General features: G+C 37.0%; 1 protein-coding gene across 4 annotated transcripts in view; it reads left to right on the forward strand.

The window, feature by feature from the left end:
- CHM (CHM Rab escort protein) overlaps window positions 1-13,144 on the forward strand; it is a 167,393-nt gene that overhangs the window by 109,661 nt on the left and 44,588 nt on the right. For all 4 annotated transcript variants that reach the window (XR_015550394.1, XM_004436750.3, XM_087426663.1 and 1 more), the window contains one exon: window positions 7,934-8,011. Coding sequence is in view for 3 of the 4 variants with exons in the window: in XM_004436750.3 (XP_004436807.1) it covers window positions 7,934-8,011 (78 nt within the window). In the remaining variant the exon portion in view is untranslated. The remainder of the gene's footprint in view (window positions 1-7,933; window positions 8,012-13,144) is intronic.

Consider the following 13,144-nt stretch of genomic DNA (forward strand, 5'->3'; position numbering starts at 1 on the left):
CGCAGGAGACAGAGCAACTACAGCAAAAATGCATCATTCACTTCTGACACCTGCCGTACTCGCTTCCCTTTCCCCTACTTCCTGCTAGAAAGATACCAGATACCAAGAAAGAAAAAAAGAAATGGTAGTATGAGTAGACAATCTGCTAAGTAATATAAATATGTTACCAGTAAACATGATGTAGTAATATAAATATGCAATATAAGTATGTAACCTATAAACATGCTACATGCTATATATTTATTAAAACTGGGTGTGTGTGTGTGTGTGTGTCTGGCTGTCAACGGCACTAAGACTTGGGACCCCCGTGTGTGTGTGTATTGAAGTGTATAAAAATAAACACACATAAATGTAGGCCTTCCCACACATTTTTCAGACAAGCAGGCACTGGGTAAACATGATAGAAAACTCATTGCGTTGTTTTAAGTATAGTGCTCTGATAAACGTGTATGTCTGAATGTAGTTACCAGTAAGTAACACAGTTGAACTTTGTATAGATAGATGCAATCACTGAAGCTTTATTATCTTTTATGAAACTTAGATGTGCCTAATTACTGTTGAATGGAACTTCTGCTTTATCAGTATAATTTAAGCTGGGGTGTCACTAAAGCACAGTGATGGTGATCAGTGGTCACTCAGAATTCTCTTCTAACAAACCTTTTTTGTGTGTGTGTGTGTGTGAGAGGAAGATTGGCCCTGAGCTAACATCTGTGCCAATTTTCTTCTATTTTGTATATGAGACGCCGCCATAGCATGGCTTGATGAGCGGTGTGTAGGTCTGTACCTGGGATTCGAACCTGTGAACCCCAGGCCACTGGAGCAGAGTGTGCGAACCTAACCACTATGCCATGGGGCCGGCCCCTAACAGACTGTTTTTTTTGTGTGTGTGTGTGTGTGGATTTGTTTGTAATGGCATTTGATAGTGTTTCAAATGTATTTTTGTAGTGACTTTTTTTTTTTTTGGTAGTACTACCTACTGTATTTAGTACATTTGTAGGTATATTTTTTTTAGGTAAGTCCCATAAAACTTATACTTGCTTGCCTCTAGGGCCCACAGTACCCTATAGAAGGTAGATGTATCCAGAGCTGCCTTGCCACGCATTATGTTAGGCCCTGCACCAAAGTTGGAGCCTGACTGGCATCTCAGCTGTGTTCACGGTCTTTGGTAGCTTAATTGTCCCTCATTAAAGGCATGTTAACCCTTGGATCACTAGGCTACCATTTAATGCACTGGAATAAAGCATGTGTCTTGTGGAGCCTTATTACCTTCAAAAAATTCATGGTAAAGTGTTTGCCTTCTACCAACAGCACTTTCTCTATTTAAAAATCTCTAGCTTACAAATATACTTTATAAATCACTTTTTAAAATGTGGATTGCAAAGTATTCATAATTTGCTAGATACTCTAAAGATGAGTATTCCCATAGTTATTCTTCCTCTGAGCTTATGTTCTATCTAAAATGAAGTCACGTGTAATCCATTTAACATGTACAGATAGAGAATAAGTGTACTTTTTGGGAGATAAGAATGTGTAAAAATTGAGAAATTATTTTATCCTTTGTAATAATCTTTGCAACTTGTCAGGAATTAGAACAACTCGGAGAGGAACTTTGACCAACTAACTCCATGTTGCTTCCCTTCATAATGCCAAAAAAGATGGTACTGAGGTTGAGGCAGTTTAGTATGATGGTTAACAGAGAAACCACTGGGACCAGATTGCCTGAGTTTTTATTTAGCAGTACCATTTACTAAATGACCTTGAGCAAGTCACTAGACTCTTCTTTGCCTCAGTTTCCAAAACTGTAGAACACTGCCACACAGAGTTGTAGCATGCAGTGTGTTAATACATGTAAAGCATTTAGCATTTAGTCAGCACTCAGTGCTAGCTGCGATGATTATTTGTATTGTTGTTATTATTGACTGTGTGCTCCAAAGACCAGAATGTAGCCAACAGTTATTTCCTCACTTCTCATGTAATTCCCTACTTCTCGTGTGAATGACTGCTATTTGAGTTTTGAATGCAGCTCTCAAGAACTGCTTGCTCTTGTGCTTCTTACCCACTTATAAAAGGTTTCCTCAATGGCCTATTTCCACCAAGTAGCCCTCCCCCAACCAAAAAATTTTTTTTTAAAGATTAAGTATGAGAATGACTGATAAGAGTAGTCTTCATCAATCCCCTCATTTTACCCGGCACTTTTTACAAACCAGTGTTTTTTGTCACTTGGGCAGAAGGTACGTGAGGAAAATACAGAGGTGAGAGAGAACAAATGCCACCATTGCGAGCAGCACATATCTCCCCTAACAGGCAAGACTGGTATGGGGAAAAAAGCCAATAAGAAACAGTATAAAAAACGTATACAGTCGTCCGTTGCTATCTGCAGGAAATTGATTCCAGGACTCCCCGCGGCCACCAAAAACTGCGGGTGCTCAAGTCCCTTACTCGGCCCTCCATACCTGCGGGGTCCGCATCCGTGGATTCAACCAACTGCGGATCATAAACATAGTAAACATACAATCTGCAGTTGGTGGACCCCGCGGACGCGGACCCCACGGAGCTGACTATGTACACATGGAACTGTATGTTTTTGCAGTTGCAGAAATTTATAGTAGATATCAAGTCATTCTTTCCAAGAGCACAAAATACTTCTATGTTCTCATTTAAATTAAGAGGAAATTTGTTAGATTATTATGACAGTGTCTCAATATTGGACTTCTTCCTCTATAATATTCACCATCATCCACACAAACCAGTTCTTAACATTCTTGCATTCGAGTATTTCTTCCATATAGTGTATGTCCACTGTTAATAAATCATGTCGAGGGCCCGGCGGTGCAGGCAGTTAAGTGTGCGTGCTCCACTGTGGCAGCCCGGAGTTCGCCGGTTCGGATCCTGGGCGCATACCGACGCACCGCTTGGCAAGCCAGGCTGTGGCAGCGTCCCATATAAAGTAGAGGAACATGGGCACGGATGTTAGCTCAGGGCCAGTCTTCCTCAGCAAAAAAGAGGAGGATTGGCATTGGATGTTAGCTCAGGGTTGGTCTTCCTCACACACACACAAAAATAAATCATGTCGAAACCAGGTAATTTTTTGATGGCTTATTGAAATAAATAGTTATAGATGGCTCTATTGCATTTTATATTTAAGTGTATTTTTTCAGAGGTCCCATCTACCGTAAAAACTTAATAGAAATTCATTTTCAAACAAAAAGATAGTAGATAATATTATATACTAAAGTTTCAATGTGTTTCATAAACAGTGTAATATATAATGAAAGGAGGACTTTGTAGAAAATTTCATTTAATTTTAGTTACGTGGATTTCTCATGCTTTTGATAATACTGTAATAGTCTGTGGCGTAATGTCTTATGATTTTAACCTTACACAATTTCCAACTGATTCTGAACTTGATCCCCTTGCTTTTCTTGGAAGCTGGGAAGATATTTAAAAATTGTTTTTCCCCTGGGGGGAATTGATGTGTGCGTGTGTAAACATGGACCAGTCTGACTGAAATGAAAAACTCCGTAGGTCAGCTGGTAACAGCTTGTCTATAGCTGCCTACGAGGAAGTTGGAAACACTGATGCTACTATTCACATGACAAAAAGAGAGCCTGCAGTAAATGAGAGTGCTAATTGTGTGCTCCACACTTTTAACTTGCTTGTCCATTTTGGGGCCTTAACCTAATTCAGCCTGTTGATTTTTGGTGAACCAGTAGTATTTCATATGCTTCTTTCAGTAACAACAGGAAATTAATGGTGAAGATTATGCTGATTATCTCGATCACATCAACTTCACTGTATCAGTATTCCCCTACCAGCCACAGGCAGCAGAATAACCCATGGGAAATGTAAACAGTCCAATAGAAAGATGACTTTTTCTAACAGTCTTTAGAATCTATCAAGTGCAATATCTCAAATAGTACCAGCTGTACCAGCACAATTAATATTGCTCCTTAATTTGATATTTGACTAGTGAACAAGATTAGCAAGAAGGGAGAATAATCTTGTAGCTGGTGTCCTAGGTAAAATTTCTAGTCTAAAGGGTTTTCGGGCACATGAAATTTTGCTTGCTTGCTCTGATGTGCCATTTCTTGTGTTATTCTAAATTTCTCAATGGAAAAAAACCCTCCGATTTCCTTGTATTTTTATACTAGAAGGAATTATTATCTAACCTCACCTACCCCAACTGGCTTGGTCATGTCCACTACAATGATTGAATTTGGAAAGACAATGGGAATATTATACCATACTTAGAGAATGTCACTTATCTCTACCATTCATTTTTATTTTCTATTATAATCTGATTATGAAATATTTTAAAGCTATTTCAGAAAGTACAGAGAATGATATAAAGACCACTCATGTACCCACTCACAGTTTTGTCAGATCTTAACATTTTGCCATTTTTGCTCTCAGTATATTTTTTAAAGAAACTGAGCAATTGAAAGATTCAGTGTAACTTTCATCCCCTCCCTTCCCAGAGATAACTACTATCCTGAATTTGGTGTTTATAATTCTCTTAAATGTTTATGCACTTTTACTACATATATATGTATCCATAAATTATATACAGTATTATTTTACATAAGTTTTTATAAATGATATCACTCTGGACATATTCTTCCCCAACTTGCTCTTATCATTCAATTTTTATGTTTTTGTCACTTATCCATGTTGATGGATGGGGCTGTAGTTCATTCCTTTAAATTGCGTATAGTATTCTATTATACAAAGTGAGAGGTTAAGCAAACTATACAGTTAGAGACTGCAGTCCCCACAAGATCACCCCCACTTCTGACACCAACTGCAAGTTTGAGGAATTCCCAAAACCACCCTCAGGTTTGATAGTTCACTAGAAGGACTCCCAGGGCTCACTAAAAGCTGTTATACTCACGGTTGTGCTTTATTACAGGGAATGGGTATAGATTAAAATCAGTCAAGGGAAGAAGTGCATAGGATGGAGTACAAGGGTGTTCCAAATGTGGAGCTTCCAGTTGTCCTCTCCCCATGGAGTCAGGACAGTGTTAGTCTCCTGGCATTGATGTGTGACAATGTGCCAGAGGATGGCCAACCAGGGAAGCTCACATGAGCTTCAGTGTCCAGAGTTTTTATTGGAGTTCCATCACTCAGGCATGACTGATTGCCCACAGGGCTGATCTCAGTCTCCAGCCCCACTGGAGGTTGACTGATACCACATGACTCAAAGCCTCCACCCTAAATTACACTGTTGGTCTTTCTGGCATGGCTAGACCCCACCCTAAGACTATCTGGTGTGGCGAGCCCTGGCCCTAAATCTTATTGTTAGACTGTCTGGTGACCCAAGGCCCACAAGCAAACAGAGACTCCTTTTGGGCTTGGCATTCCAAGGGCTTAGAGATCATGTCCCAGAAGCCAAGGATAAAGGCCAGATCTCTTTATGGGCCAGGTTAAATTCTTTATTACACATATGAATATACCACATTTTCTTTTATCTGTTCTCCTCTTGATGGATGTTTGGATTGCATATGGTGTATACAAAATGGTACCTTTTTATTATCTAATTAAGGAATGCTTATGTAATAGTTACAGTGTGCCAGATACTGTGTAGCTTCTTTACAAATATTAATTCATTTAATCCCCATAAGAATCTTATATGAGATAAATGCTATTATTCTCATTCTATAGATGAAGAAAATAAGGTACAGAAAGGCTAAATACCTTGTTCAAAGTCACACAGCCAGTAGATGGAATAGCTGGGATATAAACTCAGGCAGTCAGAAACCTTCATAACCCCTATGCTATGCTGCCTAAAAAGAATGCAACAACAAATATTTTTATATACATCTTCTTGTATTCATGTATGAGAGCTTTTGTAAGATATATGCCAAACAGTAGAATTGCTGCACTGTAGGTGTATGCATCTTTAATTTTATTATATACTGCCAAATTCTTATCCAAACTGATATTTTTAAACAGATTGTAAGATACTTGCAGATATTTTTTCCTAATCTGTGGCTTGTCTTTTCACTTTCTTTTGTTGTCCAGATGTTTATAATTTTAAAGTAGTCCATTTTTTCAATATTTTTCATTATGATTTTGCTTTTTGCATCTTAAGAAATATTTCTTTCTCCTGAGCTCAAAAATGTATCCTCCTATGTTTTCTTCTAGAAGTTTGACCTTTTATATTTATGCCTTTCACCTACCTGGAATTGATTCTAAATATCACGTAAAGCAGAGATATAATTATTTTCCCCCTATTGTCTCAAAACTACTTTTTCAATGGCCCATTCTTTCCCCACTGGTCTATAATGCCACGTCTGTCATAATCATGTCCATATACATATGGGTTTTTGTGTTAGTTTGCTATTGCTGCCATAACGAATTACCACAAACTTAGCATCTTAAAACAACACAAATTTGTTATTTTACATTCCTGGAGGTCAAAAGTCTAAAATGGGTAGTAAGGCTGTGTTCCTTCTTGGGGCTCTGGGAAAGAATCTGTTTCTTGTCTTTTCCAGTTTATAAAGGCTCCCTGCATTCCTTGACTTGTGACCCCCTTCCAGCAATGGCATCGCTCCAACCTCTGCTTCCATCTTCACATCTTCTCTGACTTTGACCCTCCTGCTTCCTTTTTTTTAAAGTAGCTTTCTGATGACATTGCACCCACTGGGATAATCTAGGAAAATCTCCCCATCTCAAGATCCTTAATTTAATCACGTTTGCAAAATCCTTGATGTGTAAGGGAATATATCCACAGGTTCCAAGGATTAGGATGTGAACGTCTTTGGTGGGGGAATTATTCAGCCTACCACAGTCTTCTTTCTGGACTTTCCATTATTATTATGTTTTTAATTATTCCTTTTAAGCGTACTTATTTCATAATCTCTATCTGTTAGTTCTACCATCTGATTAAAGTTTTGGGGAGTCTAATCCTGCTGTTTGTTTTGTCTGTTGATTCTTACTCAGGATAAGATACGTTTCTTCATTTGTTGTATAATTTTAGATATAAACTCATCACAAGAGGACTCTATCTGTGACAATCTCCTGTGGCCTGTGTTGAGGTCGTATCACTCCAGAAAGCAATTGCTTTCCACCAAGTCTCCAGGGGTACTACTGAGCCAGAGCCACTTTTTATGATATTTTGTTGGTTAAGAGTTTTTTGAATCATATAGTAGTGTAGTTTCAAACCCCAACTTGTGTGAGGTTGTAAATACAGAGGTATAATTTTCCACCACCCAGGGCTTTAGGTGAAACTTTTGTTTTCTCCCTCTTTTAGTAAGTGGATTTTTTCCCTAGATCTCCCTTTCACTGAGGTGTGGTCATTTAAGGATCCAGATGATATGATAGAATATCTCATTTTCTACTCCTTGCCTTGTTTGGATCCTAAGGCTTCTCCTTTCCCTATGTGGGCATTAAAACCCAAGCCCTTAGATTCATGAGATAGACTAACTCCTTAGAGATTCTGCTCCATTAACTCATTTGCTTACTGCTCTAGTTTTTAGTTCCTAGCTTAGTTTTTGCTTACTTTTATGGTAAGCAAAATCTCTAGGGGTCTCCTAGAGTCTTCCCTGCTTGTTTTCTCCTTAACACTTCTGTGTGGTCACTTCTTTTGAGGGTCACATGTATCACCTCTTGAGGCTATTTGTAGCCTATGTGTCTGAGGTAATCACTAGCTGGTTTGGGGGGATAGCTGAGCTTTGCTTAGGGACATCTTTGGCTTGGTCACAATTCTAGGCTTCCACATTGTATTGTTAGCAGTAGTACCTCGCCTGCCTCAAAATATTACTAATCTTACCTCTGAGAGATTCTTAATACCATGATAGAGAAAATAATAAATTGTCAAAATCCTATTTCTGTAAGACTAATTATTAAATGTAAGATATTTAAAAGAAAATAATGTTAGACATTAATTTTCAACTCAAGAATCCTAATTCCCAGTTTCCTATTCTCTTCCTAGGATGTGTGCTGTGTTTGGTGGAATCTATTGTCTTCGCCATTCAGTACAGTGCCTTGTTGTGGACAAAGAATCCAGAAAGTAAGGATAATATAAGTTACCTTCCTATATTTACACCCCAAGCACAGGTGAAAAATGCTGAAGTCGATTATAAAAAAATAATTCTTCAAAGATCCTCCTTGGTATTAATAACATATCAACCTTGATTAAAAGTAATTTGTGTTTAGATCCTCCAGAACAAGGAAAGTGAGTTCAGAATATAGAAACTAAATTAATTTCCCTGCAATATGACTATAGCTCCTGATCACCCAAGCTTGGAAGACAAATCATTTCAGCTGCTGGGGGTGGGTGATGAGTGATGTTAGTTTTCCTTGTGGCCTTACCTCCTCTAATTGATTTTCATCAGATGACAACAAAGCCCTCTGTTATTGCATTTTTAAAAATGGAGCTCACCTAAAGACTCATCAGATTAATCTCTGCTGATAATGCATGTCACTCCAAGGGAAAAGACTTTAAGGACTTTTTAGGTAGATTGTTGTCATAAACTATGCTGCCCTGTTATCTGAGGATAAATTCTTTTACAACCATATCAGGCCTGCAGGCTGGTTTAGGATTGAAATAAGAATATACCTGTCTTTAAAAAAAGCTGAGCACCATCTATTTATCTGTATATTTTTATATTTCAATTATATTTTTATAGGATTTATTTTTTAGTTACTAAGATATGCTCTTGCCTGAATTACACTAAGAAGTATTCTTTGATTTCTAGGTTTTGCATTGAAACTTAACAGGGTCAACTGGATCCAGTTTTATGAGCTGTTTAAATTGCTATGTGTTTTTCTTTTTTGTTATATTTCTTAAGCATCTACTGACCGACATCTCTTGTATGACTGTTTTTAGGGGTATATAAAGAAATAGTATTATTCATGTCATAAAATACCTTAATATCTTGAAGTGGAATCTTAATATAAATTTTAAGCTGTTTCTTTCATTTTACAATAATTTTGTATAGTCTAAGTGGCATAAAATGTTAATTTCTTATAGACTAGTTATAGCACAATAACTAGTATTTAGAGATATGGTCGAGAAAAAATTCAACTCTAGAACATGTAATATTTAGACAGTGAATTCATTTTAGAATAGTAATTGTCAAGTATAAGATAAAATAGATGCGTTGTTTAAAAGCTTATAAAGTACCTTTAGCACTGTAACAGAAAGGTACTATGTAAATGAAACATGATAATCAGAGTGAAAAATCTGTCCCTAAAGGCCCAGAATATTCATGTATTGGCTCATGAAGAGCTCTGTGGAGGTTCATGAAGGAATAGTTGTCTTTATGACTCTTAGGGTCATTTTTCCTTGTGCATTCATTTTGAAGCATGAGTATGTACCCATGACGGAAAGCCAGATAATGAATTGCTTGTTTGGTGCTTATTTACTTAGATCCTTTTACCTTTTTTGGGCCCCATTCCAGTCCCACATATTACTCTTAGTGACATGCAGAATTTGCATGGCTCATATTTGTTTAAAAAAAAAAACATGGATACATTAGTACAGTAATAGCTTTTGTTGAACTAAAGGCTACATTTACCTTAACTTGGGCTTAGTTTTTATTACAAACTCTGAACAGAGGAACTCTTCTTTTATGATCTGCTGCAGATTTGAGTTGCAACAGATAGCTGAGGGCTAAGGGTCTAGAGGCCAAAGTTTGGTAGTTTTCAAATTTTAATGTCCTAAGAATCGCCAGGTAAACTTGTAAAACAAAGAAAAAAATTCAGAGTTCTGTGCCTCATGCTCTGAGAGTGAAATTGGATAATGTGCTTAGAGTGGAGCCAGGTAATTTGCAGTTTTAAGGAACACCCCGAGTGAATCTAATGTAGGTGCTTCTTAGATGACACTGAGAAACACTGATCTATAAGGTAAAGTTCAGGATTTAGCTGGTGGTACTGGGTTCTGTGATGGACTGGGGGCTCCAGGTCTTAATTCATTCTAACTCCTTATCAAGATGAACCTTCTAGATCTATTGGAATCAAATATGAATTTTAAATAGCAGACACTGCTACTGATTTAACATTTCTTTTATATCTTCATAGAAAGACCTCAAACATAGCAATTATTATCTAACAACTCCTAAGGCATGCATGGTCAGGTAGCCCTGGACTGAGAGAAGACCTGGAACTTCATCATTACCATGAATGACAGTGGGCAAGTCACTTTTCTTTGGGCCAGTTCCTTTATCTGTAGGATGAGTTAGATGGACTCTGCAGTAATCTCCAAATTTCCTCCCAGATATGATGTGCTTTGGTTGATTTATTGAAAGTACTTAGAAAGTACTTAGTTTTTCCTTAACATTTAGAAATAAATTATCTTAAATGTGTTTTATATGCCCCACTGTAGGCCATTTTCTCATATTGGGTAATCTTCAATCCCAGTGAGAAATTCAAAAAATTTTTGAACAACTTGTAATTGTCTACTTTTATGGACATAAATGAAATAGAAAAATGTCTACTTATGCTATTTATTATATTATTATTTTACTAGAACCACAGTTTTCCAATGAATATCTTTTTCCTATCCATCTTGGTTGTTTAAGATACAGCCATTTTGGATTCTGGGTATGAATCTCTTCCTGGAAAATTTATTCCAAGCCATAACTATATAATTCCTTAATGGTAGGATAGTTTTTAAAGTTTGACTTGCTTTTATAATATTCATGATACTACAATATTCTCACTGTACTGAATTGCTTAAGTGATCTTTAAAAGTTTTAAGAGACAGCCAGTATATGAAAATTGTAAATTCATACCTTTACTAATAATTACCAAATTTCTAATAATTTTTTTGCCTCTTTTTAAAAAACATCCATTTTATCAAGTCAAATAGTTTCTGTAAATATCTAACTAGCTTTGATTGGAGTTGACTCAGGCTAATGTATCTTTCCAAAATACTGCTTTGTTGTTCAAAATCAAATAATTGAGAGAGCTACAAGTAATAGAAGATATTTTGTCAGGACTTGAATATAAAGTGAGGATAATTTTTTGAGGGAAAAACCTTGAGCTTTTATTTGGGCATATCCAGCATACATTTCTTTTTAAGGAATCCAGGTTGACTCAAACAATTGTTTATTCTAAGTGTAATTAGAATATTAAGGAATTTGAGTTTGTCTCCTTATGGTCTTAGATTGCCTTTCTTTCCCTATTTTTCTGTGTGGAACACTTGACATCCCTTCTCCCCTTTGGTATAGTTAAGAGCTACACATGCTTCATGTCTAAGATTATTTCTTAATCCCACAGACTAGATCAGAACCCTCTGCCAGCGCCCCGAGTCACGTCCCCTTGTATGATTGTAAGTTCCCATAAGAAAAGGCAGGATCTCACTGCTATATCTCCAGAACCAACTATCCTGTCACCCACTATTCAATAGCTATGTGTTAAATGAATGAAGATTAAAAACTAATGATAGCTTTTTGTGCATTTCTTTTCACCTTCCATTGAGGAAAGCTGATAGAAGCATAAATGATCATAGCATTGAGTTTAACGTGGTGCTTATACATCAAAGTATTGTGCAGACTTTGAGAGAATATGAAATATGTAACCAAATGCATGCTTATTTTCAACTAGATCTTATTTTTCATTTTTGTTTAATTTGCTTTTTCTGAGATCCACATTGACTGTGCTCTCTTTGCTATATTATTCATTGGCTCTGCTTTCTTAATTTTCAGAGAACATAGGTATCAGTAGTTCTTTTCTGTGCCCTCTCACTAAATTCTAATACTGAACTGCTCTGTTGAATGTTTCTGGAAACACTGAATGCTCTTGTTGAACACCTTTCTTTTCCTTTGCAGCTGTGCTGACCATGTAAAACTCCTATAAATTAGATTTGGCTATTTAGTAATACAGTATTTGATATTAGGGTAGGGTATGAATGACCTTGGACCAGATATGTCTGTAACCAGTAGTCTCAATCCAGTTACTTCAGCTAGTGTTCCTTTTGTACTTCAGCTGTCTCACTTACTAGATTTCTTGCTATGACTATTTCTTTGAGATTTTTTTTTCTGATATCGTGAATAACTATACCTTTTCCAGATACTTGGACATTAGTAATGAATAGTATGTTAGACCAAGTGTGAGGTTACTGATTCTTAATACCATTTGTCATTGTAGGAAAATCACTGAATTTCTGATTTTGGCGTGTCCCATTGGCAAAATGGTAGTGATAATATTCTAGATATTTAACCTCCACCAACCCCCATGCTAGTTGCTATGGGGATAAAGAGATGAATAAAACATAGACCTTGCCCTTGTGTACAAAGAGACAGTAAAGAGTGCAGACTTTAAAGTCAGATAGACCTGGATGTGTATCCTGGCTTCCCCACTTACTAGCTGAGTGAACTTTAATGAGTTGTTTAACCCCTCAGTGCTCCAGTTTCTTTATCTATGAAGTGAGACATGACAGTACCTACCTTATTGGGTTATTATGAGTATTAAGTGAACAGATAAAGCACGTAGAACTGTTTGTTACATAAGCAAGAACTCAATACATGTTGGCTAGTAGTAATTATTAACGTAGTTGGATATTTCAGAATCCCATGGAGAAGATATATTGTGAAGATCCTTCTATGCTATGCTCAGGAGTTTAGACTATAATCAGTAGTTTTAAGTGGGTAAATAACAAAATTAGATTTGCTGCTTTTAACTTAGTAATTCTGGCAGTGAATTGGAAGAAGCGCTATGATGGAAAGAGATTCTTGACCCCCTAAATCACAGATTATGTCTTTGTTTCTGTCTCTATACTGTTCACATGCACAGAGTACTTCCATCATCCATCCATCCATTCAGCCCTCCATGCAACAAGTACTGGTTGTTTTCTGTGTGCTAGGCACCGGGGATACAGCAGAGAACAAGACGATCATGGTCTTTGTTCTCATGGAGTTTACAGTCTACTGGGGGACATTAAAGAACAAATAAATTAATGAGATAATTACACACTGAGATCTGTTCAGTATGTGGATCTGCCTCTGTCCCTCCCTGTGTAAAAAGCTTCACTGGCTTTATATCACTTCAGAATAAAGTCTAAGACCCTATTACGTGACACGTGTGACTCTGGGATCTAGCCTCTGCCTGCCGTTCTAAACTCATCTCTCTTCCCTCCCTGCTTCCATTTTATTGTCAGTTAACACTGAACTGCTTATGGTTCCCTGTACTTCTCTTACTT

The sequence above is a fragment of the Ceratotherium simum genome, chromosome X, assembly GCF_057802395.1.
Source record: "Ceratotherium simum simum isolate JZ-2026a chromosome X, ASM5780239v1, whole genome shotgun sequence".
Lineage (NCBI taxonomy): Eukaryota > Metazoa > Chordata > Mammalia > Perissodactyla > Rhinocerotidae > Ceratotherium > Ceratotherium simum.